At 41.6% G+C, this 12,246-nt stretch overlaps 2 protein-coding genes across 5 annotated transcripts; one reads left to right on the top strand and one right to left on the bottom strand.

Moving 5' to 3' along the window:
* Positions 1-824: 824 nt before the first annotated feature.
* Positions 825-5,949, bottom strand: LOC149299183 (U3 small nucleolar RNA-associated protein 4 homolog). 3 transcript variants are annotated; one of them, XM_089486410.1, is made up of 16 exons: positions 5,791-5,949; positions 5,474-5,665; positions 5,273-5,357; positions 5,095-5,184; positions 4,705-4,916; positions 4,447-4,618; positions 4,278-4,369; positions 3,761-3,857; positions 3,618-3,682; positions 3,415-3,537; positions 3,113-3,299; positions 1,779-1,885; positions 1,585-1,680; positions 1,316-1,501; positions 1,080-1,190; positions 825-941 (listed from the first exon to the last, which is right to left on the bottom strand). In XM_089486410.1, the coding sequence occupies exons 1-16, from the start codon at positions 5,947-5,949 to the stop codon at positions 825-827; spliced, it is 2,091 nt and encodes a 696-aa protein (XP_089342536.1). The 3 variants fall into 3 exon arrangements, with proteins under 3 accessions (XP_089342536.1, XP_089342537.1, XP_089342538.1); XM_089486411.1 differs by having other exon boundaries at positions 3,131-3,299; XM_089486412.1 differs by having other exon boundaries at positions 3,143-3,299.
* Positions 5,950-6,547: 598 nt separating this feature from the next.
* LOC149299182 (chromosome transmission fidelity protein 8 homolog) lies at positions 6,548-8,803 on the top strand. 2 transcript variants are annotated; one of them, XM_089486547.1, is made up of 3 exons: positions 6,548-6,570; positions 7,391-7,508; positions 8,576-8,803. In XM_089486547.1, the coding sequence occupies exons 1-3, from the start codon at positions 6,548-6,550 to the stop codon at positions 8,801-8,803; spliced, it is 369 nt and encodes a 122-aa protein (XP_089342673.1). The 2 variants fall into 2 exon arrangements, with proteins under 2 accessions (XP_089342673.1, XP_089342672.1); XM_089486546.1 differs by having other exon boundaries at positions 6,548-6,576.
* Positions 8,804-12,246: the final 3,443 nt, after the last annotated feature.

The raw sequence follows: 12,246 nt of genomic DNA, 5'->3' as shown, positions 1-12,246 counted from the left end.
TGTCTGTTTAAAGATATGCCTGCCACAGCCAACGAGGATTTTAATATTTAGACGACTTCTTCTAAATGGCTAGGTGCTAGTATCGATGGTAATGTTACAGGAGACAAGCCGAGCCTACTTGCATTGACCGTACTGTGATTCATTAAGCGCATTTCCATTCAGAGTGAATTTGAGAAGGTAACGGTAATGTTCTGTTCTTTAATAACCCAAGTGCTTTCTGTTTGATTTCTTTAACACCTTTTCAAGTTGTAAAGCTTCTTTTTCACATAATCGGGTGATTATATGCCTTTCACTCCTTCGTACCTAGATCTTCTCTCCCGTGTTGGAGCACAGGAGTATAAATTGTTTTTTTTATTCCCTCCACTGCACAGGAGACTTTGAGAAATAACGTTTTCTGTCTCTGATATGATACATATCTTAAGGGCAAGCGTTTAATCGAGGAACAAGCAAAAAGCATGTTTGTTTTAGAAGCACAATGAATTAAAGAATGGTAACTCGGAAGTTCAAACTCAGCTGCTTTGAAATGAGAAAGAAAAGTCAGGAATCCGAGTTCGAGATTTAAACAATCTTTATACTGTTAGCATCAGAAATTTGGCCGATTGCCTGGTTACAATCCAGCTTTTTAACAGAGCCGTGCAGGTAATTTAACCAACAGAACCATCTTATAACTTTCCTCGTTCACTTTCTGCGCCATTGGTCATTATGACCTGTATTCAAGTCTTTTCCCGCAAAGAGAAGTCCACAGCTGCTTAGGCAACACCGACTTAAGGATGCAAGCAACACCCGTAAGTCTTAGTTCTACATTTATGTATACATAAATACAATTAAGTTCCAAACTTCTTCTGCTTGATGGGGGGCGGAAGCTGGGCTTGAATGTCACTTAGTGGCCTCTCCACCAACACCAGCTCCCCGTCGTCCAACAAGTCCATGAAAAGCAGAGGCTGAATGAGAGACCACCCAAAATTTTTTTTAAAGCAAAACACGTAAAGAGGCAAAAATGGAGGGGGGTATGAAAGATCAAAAGGGGACACAACCAACTGCATCTGGACAGAAGATATTGTCTTGAGAAATGACCGTACCTGATATTGTTTGGTGATTTTAAAGGCATGTGCTTGACTCTTCCGTGCGTTCACAGACATATTCTTCAGAGCCTTTTGGTTTAGTAGAATAGTCTTATCGTCTGGTAGTGGCTGTGAATGAAAAATAAAAGTATTAATCCCAGTCTTGCCCACTTAACTGATCAACTGTCTAAGTTACAAAAAATATTAATCAGAGTTTTAAGTTACTGGCCAATATTGGATTATTTGATGCTTACCAGAGTCTTGTCCAAGACACAAACCATGTACGTGTCATGCATTAAGATGTGTTGCGGTTTTGAGGGATTAAAGGAAATGCCAGTGATTGGAGTGTCTCGCTCAAGCCAGTCGCGATGCAGGCCATGTCTCAGCAACCTCCGGCTCCATTCTGTGTACGCTTTCTGAGCAGCACTGAACTCCAGCACCTGGAGGGGGACGCGTACAAAGTAAAATAATGCCTTGGACTAGCGAGCCTGCAAAACAGCCAACATTGGCAGGACCTACTCACCTGTTGGTCAGTGTGGGCAATTACCAGGTCATTGGTGGACGGGTGGATTGCAATTGCAGTTGGAGGAGAACTGTACTGAGGAACCGAGCACTCATACTTCCAACAATGAAAGGAAAACAAATGTAGGAGGAATTATTTACATGCAAACAATGCTTTAGAAGCCGTATTCATCAACTTTCTTGGCCAATGCTCACCTTTAACTCCTTTACATTGTAGACCTCAATCTGAGCATTTGTTGAAGCCACGGCTAGAAGACATCCATCGCTGCTTGCAGCCATTAGATGTACAGGATTGGTAGAACCTGGTGAACAGAAAATATCTACATATTTGAGAATACTGGCATGCTCTCTGATAATCAAACACTAGCAAGCTGGCTTGGTTTACAATGCCCATGAACTACAATGCTTAGCTTCAGCCTGTCTCAATTCCTTTTGCCAGCTCAACATCTTGAACAATCATACCCTATACCAGGGGTGTCCAAGTTTTTTCTGCAGTGGGCCACTTCACCAGATTTGTATACGTGCGCGGGCCTCACTCATTTTTCACTGTGAGAAAATATGGCTTTTAAAATATGCAGATTAAAATAAAGTAAATGACACAAAACCTTTACTTTTCCTCTCACTGATTTCTGGGCCTAGAAAGTTGTGTGACTAAAAATTCAGGATAATTAAAAATGAAATAGTTCTTTTTATTCTGGGTATAAAAGGGATGCACCAAAATGAAAATTCTGGACCAAAACATTCACGGTTTACTTAGCCAAAACCGAAAATGACCCCCACCTTTAAAAATTAATAATAAAAGTAGGTAACACACCACAATTGGACAAAAAAAATTGGCAATATGACTTGGCATGACAGCAATCACACTCCTATCATACCCAGGCAACCAGTAAATGCTGGTACCTAGGCATGATGGGACTGTGCTTGCTGTGATTGCTGTTAGCAATCACACTCCTATCATGCCAAGTCAGCCAGTACATGCTGGTACAGGGTTGCTGTAAGTGATGTGCAGACCCCATACTGCTGGCAGCATCAATACACAAGGGGGCAGCTAGCTAGGTTTCAGCATGTACTGGCTGACTTGGCATGATAGGAGTGTGATTGCTAACAACAATCACAGTCCCATCATGGCTAGGTTCCAGCACTTACACATCCATGCAATCACACACTCATTCATTCATATACTCATTCATTCAGATTCATTCCCTCAATCACGCATACTCATTCAAACACCCTCCCCACCCCCTTACCTGCACTGCAGCTCCTCGATGCCGCTCACAGACTTCAGCAGAGGGCGCGCCCTCCCTCTGAGTTCTCTGGTACTGCACCAGGAAGGAAGCAGGAAGCAGGACTGGAGCAGAGTCATGTGATGTCACGTGAACTCTGCTGGGTTCCGCTTCCTCTATGCAGTACAAAAGACCCTCTCACAGGTAAGTAGCAGGGCTCGAGGTGCGGCCCGCGGGCCGCATGTTGGACGCCCCTGCCCTATACCATGGTTTCTACACATTGCCCTAATTGCATTCATTGACCCTTCACATTTCCATTGTAGTTCTGTGTACCTGATGGGGGCTCAAATGTATGACTTTGTTTGCAGTTGTCTTCTGAAAGTTCCAGAACATGCACACGGCCCTCTTCTGATCCCACATAAAGTTGGGAAGAATCTTGCGAAAAGAGAAGTTGGAGGGCCCCAGAGGGGAACTGGGGGACTTTAGGAACCTGTACATTTGTGGAGAGAGAGAGAGAAAGATTGAGACAACTCATTCCAGCAGTCCTAGTTTAAGTACGATAGAGATCTGCGCCAGTCACAGAACACTGCTGTCACGTTACTCACTCGACTAATGCTTAGACTGTCTTTCTCATAATGAAGCCGGTGCAGGTAAAGACGGGAAGATGTAGCATAAGAAATCCAAGAGCCACAGTGGGAGACCCGACTGCAACGGATACTCTCGGAGCCCTGCGTGGATACATTGTGTCAGGGGTGCAAAAAGCTTATTGTCACTCTACAGCCAGAGGAGTTCTTGCAGATAGTCTCACCTTTCTTTTAAGCTGCAGAAGAAGCTCGTGTTTCTTGGCCACAGTGAGTAGGTCGCCATCTCTTCCTGCAAGATCCAGAGAATTAATTTGTGTTGAACCCATTTCACGCTTGTCCCCCCAGCTACAGTATCCCTGTCACATACCTGAATCCTCACTTTTCCCCAGTCTCCATAACTCAAGGTGTTCTGGAAACTGGAACAGAAGCATTCGGGCAGCACGTGCACAAGAAACCAAGTGACGCTGTAAACAGATAATGATGATATGCACCCATTTGACAGCCTTCTTATATTTATCAGAGGCTCATATAATAGATTCACTGTAATTAAATATTTTAAATGCCACCCCCCCCCCCCCGGAACTGGGGAAGGTCCAATCCCGTTTATACTCCGGAAAGTACATACTTAGCATATCTAAAAGTTATGAAAGTTGAGTTTTCATTGATATTACCCCATGTTTATCTTCAACAATTTATCTGTGCACTTCTCTATAACAATGTACACCATCACTCTTATAGGTGTGCAACACACGAGCCTCACTTTTACAGTATTGTAAGGGACTCTACTTTTTAAAGTAATTGATTTCTCCTTTAGAAACTCTTTATAACTTGCAGCTTTAAAAGGGATTTTCTTTCCCTGTTGAAATAAGGGGAAGACGACTTACATGAGGATATGTAATTTTACGCAGGGCAGCCTCATAGGATTTTGTTTCTATCCTCTCCATCAGAGGACGGGATACTAGCTGGCCATCTGCACCTAAGAGACAGGCAACAATTTTAACAGCGAACAAGAACAGCCCTGGCTGGACGGCTAAGCGCGATGTAATAGCATACCTCCAGATATGAGCGCTGTGCTGCTGTGCGCCACTGCTCTGACATCATGCGTGTGATAGCGGAACGGTTTGGTGCAGACCCACTGACGTTCCTTCTCACCAGTCTTCTTTTCAAGCAACTGAAACTGGAAGATGACCCCTTCAGCAGTCCCTACCACCAAGCTGTCCTCCATCTACAGGAATCAAACAAATACCAAATATTTAGCTCAACTTTATTCCATTTCATAACACTTAAGAAGAAGAAGGGTAACAGCATCACCTGTGACACAGCAAGACAGAAGATGTCACAGTTGGCAACATTGTGTGTGCGCATCAGCGTGCCTGTCACCATATCCCAGAATTGCAGCTTCCCGCAAGAATCCACACTAATAATATCTCCGCTGGACAACATGGCCACACTCCATACCAAGCATTCGGCATTTCGGACACCCTGCACTCTGCGGTCAAGTCTGAGCATATGCACTAGATGACCTAAAGAAAACGGTGAGGGAAAAAGAACCCTATCAATCAACAAATTTTAAGTACTATATTGTGCCAACCCCATTATTGTGTTTGAATCCAACAATATGCTCTTCACAATGGTGCCATTGACATTTCATTGTTTACTTGTCGTTAAACTATGGGGGGACAGAGCACTACCTGAACTTACCTGATGAAACGCTGAACACTCGAATTACGTTAGCAGAACCAGTGACTATGTGAGAATCAGAAGGATGCCAAGCGAGGCAGAGGATCCGACCTGAAAAGAATAAATATGAGGATTACGCCTGTGAGCCAAATCAAAACAATGACGTTTGGTCTGATCACACTGGCCACAATCTCAGCACCTTTCTGGCGATCCAAGTTCCTTTCGAATGTTATACGGTCAGGGGTAACAGCAAACAGTTTGACAGAGCCATCCTCACAGCAAACCTATATGAGAATAAAGAAATGGATATGAGTCTAGACTCCCACTGCAATGGCAGGATACAGAAAGTGCACCTAGCCATCATCTTATAGCATAAGTGAGATCAACAGCATCCACCTACCGCAAGATGTGAGCCGCTTGCATTAGCCGCGATACTCCAGATAGGACCTCCAAATGCATCTAATGTGTATTTCACACACAACTTTTCCAGGTCATATTCTATAATCTGTCCACTGAGACCAGCTGTGAAAAGCCGGTCCTCTGCTGCCCAGCATATTGCTTCCGTGGATCTCTTTTCATCTCCAGGGATCACCTGCATGGCACAGACAGATTGAAATTCACTAGTACTAAGAATACTAATAATATTTCAGCCAGGAAAAATGCACATGAATTTATTTATTGCCATACAATTCCCATCGTGCTTCCATGTCACCGTACCTTTTCCAGGTAGTAATTAGCAGATATGTTGTACACCTCCACAGAACCATCATTGCGAGCCAAAGCCAGCCTGTCCGTCTTTCGCGTGTATGAAATGGAGCGCACACCAGATGGGACGTAGTCAAAGAACCGCACGCAGTGAACCTTAAATTCCCCCATTTCTGGAAGGGAAAAGAACCTGCAGATGGAATGAAGTACAGAATATTGAGTACACGGCATTGTTAATCACTCCCAAAAAAGATCATTAATATAAATGCATGTTCCTTGAACATAATAATTGGAATTATATATATATATGCACTTCATGAGGACAGAAGGACCTTATCCAATGAGATATGCTCACAGCTATGATGTGTATGCATTCCATGCACTCTTGATATAGGCAGTCAGCCCAAATGTTAATAGAGAGTGGCATGCGTGCGTATCGTGACGTTACACCGTACATACATGTACAGGCAGCCTTCATGTGACTTTGAGAACGTTATCGCATGTTCTAATGATATAGAACCCCACCAAATCCCCTTTCTACTAACCCCAAATCTCTTTTCACGTTTCTCCTCTGGCTTCACGTGGACCCCACACCGACCCGGAAGCGGAAGTGCATTGCGGCGCAGTGGCACGCCTCTTGTGAGGGAAGGGCGCCGCATTTAGGCGCCGGCAGCGGGCACGTTGAGTAAAGCGGCACCGAGCCACGAGTGACAGGGTGACTAGATACTCCACACCCCTCAGTAAAGTATAATTACCCCGCCTGTGAAGCATGGTGCAGATCCTGGTGTCCAGGTCAGTGCCGCTCCTTACGTCACAGGTTCTGGGGCATCTGGCTTGGCGCAATAATATATGTTTCAGAGCTGAGGGTATGATAAAAGCGCCTTAACGTCATTTCTCTGTTGGTAGTTATGAGGTAAAAGCATACAGTAATGTGTTACGTTTGTGGTCAGGAAGGCCTGGAGAAGGTATTTATTTTAATGTTATAATGTGCAATAAATAAATGCACACTGAATTCACACACGGAGAGTCACTTGTTCTACAGGCCAAATCTTACATTAAAACCCACAATACTATACATCTGAATAATAAACAACTTGCCTATAAAAAACTGCTTTAATACGGCTTCCGTTATTATTATTTATTGTTTTATATAGCGCTATTGTTATATTCCATAGAGCTGTACAATGGGTTCTACCAAACATTCCGCATGTGGACATTGTAACGGATCCATGTTGTAATACGCACAGAACAATATGCACAGAACTGCTTCCAAAGTGTTTGTAAACTTTGTAAAAAAATAAATAAAGTTTAATAAAATCACAAGAAATGTTAGACCAATGCTTAGACTGCCTTTCTCATAATAAAGCCGGGAAATTAAGACTAATGCGTCATAAAGACTAATAAGACATTTTTTTTTCATATTTTTTAATATTATATTTTATAAAATAATTTTTACATATTTTTAAATTAATTTTCAGCTGGCCGCTCTCTCACAGAAACGCATCAGCTAACCGTCACTTTCCAAAACCACGGCAGAAACTGTCCCGATTGCCACTCGTGGTCCTGTGCTGAATAGAAAGGCTTTTGTAACCCTCTCGTCATTGCATTGCAGGGGTGCCCAGGGGGAGCCCGAAGAGTGGCTCCTGATGGAGCTGCAGGGTGAGATAGAAGCTCGCAAGCAGGATGGTCTCGCTGGGAAGCTAATGGGAGACCTGCATTACACCAAAGAGGTAGGAGAGATGCCACTGGGCAGTGACACTTCTTACGCTGCATGTAGTTATTATGTCCTCGCATGCTTTACTGTGTATGTCATTCTGTGTGTTTCACTATAACACCTACTAATAGATCTTATACAATGCTCTACCTTTAATTCTCTGCATGCTGCATGTAACTGCATGCTGCTACATAAATTCTCTACTGCATGATGTTGCTTCACATAACTCATTCAGCTATGCCGTATTCATCTAAAGCTCATCTTATAACTTCTTTAGTTTCCCCAAGGTGCCTCTATGTAGAACAGATCCAATTACCCAAAATAACAGTTTGCAATGACTCTGTTATGCTATGTGAACTTAACTCACATGTTCTCGGAGCCATCAGAAATACCCGACGTCAAATCTGGAGACTCAGCTTCTTCTATCATTGAAGCTACTGTTCTACACTGTTCTTTGCTCAATATAATCAGTTTTATAACTTTTAATGGAGGACTTCCTTTGCAATCCCCGTATTCTTTCCTGGTAGTTTAGATTTCCAAAGCTGAGGAATACAGGTTTGAGATAATACCCTGTTACCTTTCATAAATTAACTAAAATTTTAGTGGACCGTTGAGCAACTTTGTCACCCAAATGCTTTTTATATCTGATTGTTTTGAGTTCAGCAGCTCTTGCTGATCGTCAAGCCAGGTGTTGTCCTACCTTCCAAAAGAACTCGTATGTGCCCACATTGTCTGGTGTCATGGTCTTTGAGGGACAACTCACTGGTTTTCCAGAGACAGCTTTATTGAGAATTCACAGTGTCTTGCTTTCCACTTAATAGCTCATAAAAAAGCTTTTTGCATTGTATATGTGGGTCTGGTGAAGTGTACGTGTCTCTAGTACTTGTCTGTCTGGCTTCCATCCTCTGCTACAGGTCATTGCTTTCCGTGTTGTGCTGTCAAACTTGGTCGGACCACAAGGTGTCACTCGCAGCTCTGGTTATAGTTGGTGTTCCAATAGCTTGGAATTTGTGACACTTTATACTTTTGATACATGTAATTCTTTCTGTGCGTGTTTGTTCACTGCTTTGACTGTGCCATCAGGGTGTTCCCCTGCTGATTATCGGACATCACATTCTGTATGGGAAGGTAGCGCGACTGGAGAAGCCATTTGCTGTACTGGTGAAGAGTACCAGTGCCTCTGTACCGGAATCTGGACTTGGCACAGAGAAGTTGGATACAGAGTATCATGTGACAGCCCTGATCAAGAAGAAAATTATCTTTAAAACACGACCAAAACCCATCATCACAAAAGTTCCAAAGAAGGTGTAAGGAATACACTGCAGGCCTATCACTATAAACATTGTCATTCAGTCACCAAACTGACAATCATTAAGCTACACTCTTTACTCCATCTTTGTTAATGCACTAATGTACCATCAAGATGTAACCACTAGGTGCATTTCTAAACAAATGGGTGATGGAGCAGAGTTTTCTCATTTCAACAAATTTTCTGTTTCTCTTTGGACTTCTTTATTTAATTCGGAAATTTTCTAAGAGCGTTGCCAAAGCTGAGAAATACAGTGACACAATTTCTGTATGTATTAGAGATATAGTTTTTTTTATTGCACTATAATTTTGTTCTCATTACTCAGTAATATTAAATACTTGTTGAGAATGTTGAGAATCCCATTCTGTGTTGTTATTGAATCAGAACTATATAGTGTGTTGGGGGCTCCTTGGTATATCTAAACTTCATCTTGGCTTTCCCCCAAACTAAATGTGAATTCAGTTATGTTAGCCATCTATAAAAATGTACAGCCGTTTCAAGAATTCTTGCTTCCGATCCGTCGGATATCAAAAACGAATACCGGCAATACCGACAAGATGGAGGCTCAAAGTATTTGTAAAAATCATTGTTTTTTTCTAGTCCGTATACCCATAAAATGTGCACCTGAGCAACCAATGAGAGGTATTCATCCGCTGTGTGGGGAGACTCTACATTTCGCCTGTGGACTGAGCTGGCATACTTTGTTTTACATTCACAGTCCGTCAGAATGTTGTGGCTTTCAGAGTTCTAGTAAGGAACAAGCCCACTACGATTGATGTGAAGTAATAAATTGTTGAAATTGGTAGCTTTCCAGATGAGCTTTAGCTACTTAACGATGTATCAACCCGTTTAAAAGGCCAGTAGCTGGTGTATTTATCAAGATTTTAGTGAAAGGTCTCTTTGATCCGAGTAGGATACGTATTGCTCCTCTTCTTAATAGGACACTTATTATGGTTTGAGTGATTTGAGTCTTTACAGCAGTAAAATGAATTGCTGTCACGCTCTTCAAAATGTTTCTTCTGCAAGAACTTTATTGATGATCACTGTGGGTTTTTTTCCAGATCACAGCCTTATCAATCAATCAGGCTGATCAATGTTATTACAGTCAGCTGTTGGTTTGCAGTTCTCAGTACCGTCAGTAAGACATTTAACTATCCATTCTACTCACCCTTAACGCTTTATCCATGAGTTCTTCTAATGAATGGGGATTACCAGACAGTTTATTCTCTTTGGAGCTAGAAGTAAATTAAATAGTTTGCAATGCGTGTTTGTGGACTACGCTTGTGCCTAAGTAAATCAGGCTTTTTCTGACTATGGGACGAAGCTAATTTTGTCTGCCCTCTATTCTGGTCTCCATTGCATCTTCAGGAAGAGTCACGCTTTTGTGAACATCCCTGGATATTGCTGTGTGCAGGGAACCGTGACACAGATAAATTAAAAACATCATCGTTGGCAGCCCACACGGGCTACTTATATCTGATTCCATTTTACTATTTTTAGATTATTGAAGCAGAGAATGTGCGTTTTATAAATCTTGTTTACGATATAACCCATTCACGTACTGGCTCATTAAAAAAAAACTATATCCAATATGTTGAGTATAATTACGTTTCTAAATCCCTCCTCATTCCTTTTGATGTGTATGATAGCGATTGTAAGAGAAGCATGATTACAATGACACTGGAGGCAGACATTTTTCTACGCAACCATCCAAGGTAGGTCAATGAATGGTAACATGTCCAGTTTGGAACACTTTGGGCTCTAAGTACATTAATAATATTCCAGACTATACATCCCTTTACAATCAATCGTTACAAAAAATGGTAGATTTTGGTAAAGATTGTTTAACATTCTTTTTTATTGGGGGGGGTGAACATCCCCCTGAAACAGATGACTAGAGAAGAACTGTTAATGGTATATTATTGGGGTTAAACAACAGCCACAACATTATAATCACAAGTTTATTTATTTCAAGCTTTATTTTATCAACTTTTCATTAAAAATAAAGAAATGCAGTTCCCAAATGTTTAAAATAAACCATTTGAAATGCAGCAGGTTCACGAGTATGTTGGTCTTGGCCCATGGCGGGAAGGTCCTTTTACATTTTCGAACACATGCCAAGCCTTTCACAGCAGTACTCTGAACCCGCGCCAGAGTCAGCCACTGACCTCATTGATTCAGATGGGGATTCTGGGAGAATTATTCTGCAAAATATTATAAAGGCTACATGTCATCTGTGAACGGAAGGATCCGTTACTACAAAAGGGCTAGTGGTAGGATCCAGAAAAATGTAAACTTCCAGTATTTATGTAAAAGTAACAGTATCAGCGATGCACCTAAGCAATGCTCTAGTAATTTCTTACTACGGTATTTCGAGCTATTAGATCATCCGTTTTACCAGATTCTTTTTAGAAGGTGGGGGCGAACCCGTAACTTCTACTCCCCCATATTCCTGTTGCAGTGCTTAGGCTGGTAAGGATCATGGCTTTTAGTGAAAAGGTGTTTCCCTGCACATATTTTTTGTAATTTAACAACCTTGGCATTTTGGCCCTTAAAATACATACTCCTGAATTAAAGCTGTGCTTGTGTGCTGAGTAGAAGATGTCTAGTGTGTTCTCTGTAAACCACACAGCAGAATATCCTGTATTTACCGTCGGACAGACTCAAGTGAATCTTGTCTGACTTCTAGAGGCATCTATGCCAGAGGTAACTTTGCCAGCATAAATAAGGTTAGCAAGAAAAAGTGTGCGGTTGACTAGCATGTGAAGGGTTAATCATGTAGCTAAGGCCTAGTGGTTGCTATGGGGCGGAGTCTAGAGCTTTAATTGTCCCCTGTCCCTAAACGAAAGGGACAATAGGCAACTTGTCACCCCAGATGATGTGGACAGTAACTCCCAGCATGTTACTGTATCCAATACAGAATAGTTACGTGAAAGTTCTCAAATTCCTCTATAGATGGAATCGGGGTTTCCAATACATTTAAGGTTAAACTTAGCCCCTGCGTAGGATTCCTGAGTCCTGAGTTTACATTTTCTTGGACTATTTAATATCCAAAAATATCTGAGCAAATAATCATGTCCTTGGGGACCATTAATCACATTGCTCACATGTCCACACCTTCACCCAGATTAGGAGTAGTTTGGTTGATAAACTACATATCCAAAGGCCGTCTTCTTCTTTTGTAAATTTAGGTTTTATCGAAATCGGTTGCGGTCAGATTTTTTTGAAATTAACACTTGAAAGTTTCTGACATTTTTCAATAGTGTTTTCTGCATTTGCTTTTTAATAAAGCCATCTTTGTTTGGTTTTCTGTCGTTGCCTTTATTTCAAAAGGTATTGCTGCTTATTTCAAATGTAAAATACGGGGTTTATATTGAAGACATAATTGTTGAAGGTGAGTATTCAATAAATACTTACCTTGTGTGAGTCAATAAATAACCATTTA

Source organism: Sceloporus occidentalis, unplaced genomic scaffold (assembly GCF_023333645.1).
Source record: "Sceloporus occidentalis isolate IW3139 unplaced genomic scaffold, rSceOcc1.0.p SCAF_29, whole genome shotgun sequence".
NCBI lineage: Eukaryota > Metazoa > Chordata > Lepidosauria > Squamata > Phrynosomatidae > Sceloporus > Sceloporus occidentalis.
Note: the sequence above shows the minus strand (reverse complement) of the source record. Positions and strands in the feature narration are given on the sequence as shown.

Coding starts and splice junctions, on each gene's coding strand:
- LOC149299183 (XM_089486410.1), bottom strand. CDS start 5,949: ATGGGGGAATTTAAGGTTCACTGCGTGCGGTTCTTTGACTACGTCCCA. Junction 4,370..4,446: donor CACAGCGCTCATATCTGGAG/GTATGCTATTAC, acceptor CCTGTCTCTTAG/GTGCAGATGGCCAGCTAGTA. Junction 1,681..1,778: donor ACAATGTAAAGGAGTTAAAG/GTGAGCATTGGC, acceptor CATTGTTGGAAG/TATGAGTGCTCGGTTCCTCA.
- LOC149299182 (XM_089486546.1), top strand. CDS start 6,548: ATGGTGCAGATCCTGGTGTCCAGGTCAGT. Junction 6,577..7,390: donor ATCCTGGTGTCCAGGTCAGT/GCCGCTCCTTAC, acceptor ATTGCATTGCAG/GGGTGCCCAGGGGGAGCCCG. Junction 7,509..8,575: donor ACCTGCATTACACCAAAGAG/GTAGGAGAGATG, acceptor CTGTGCCATCAG/GGTGTTCCCCTGCTGATTAT.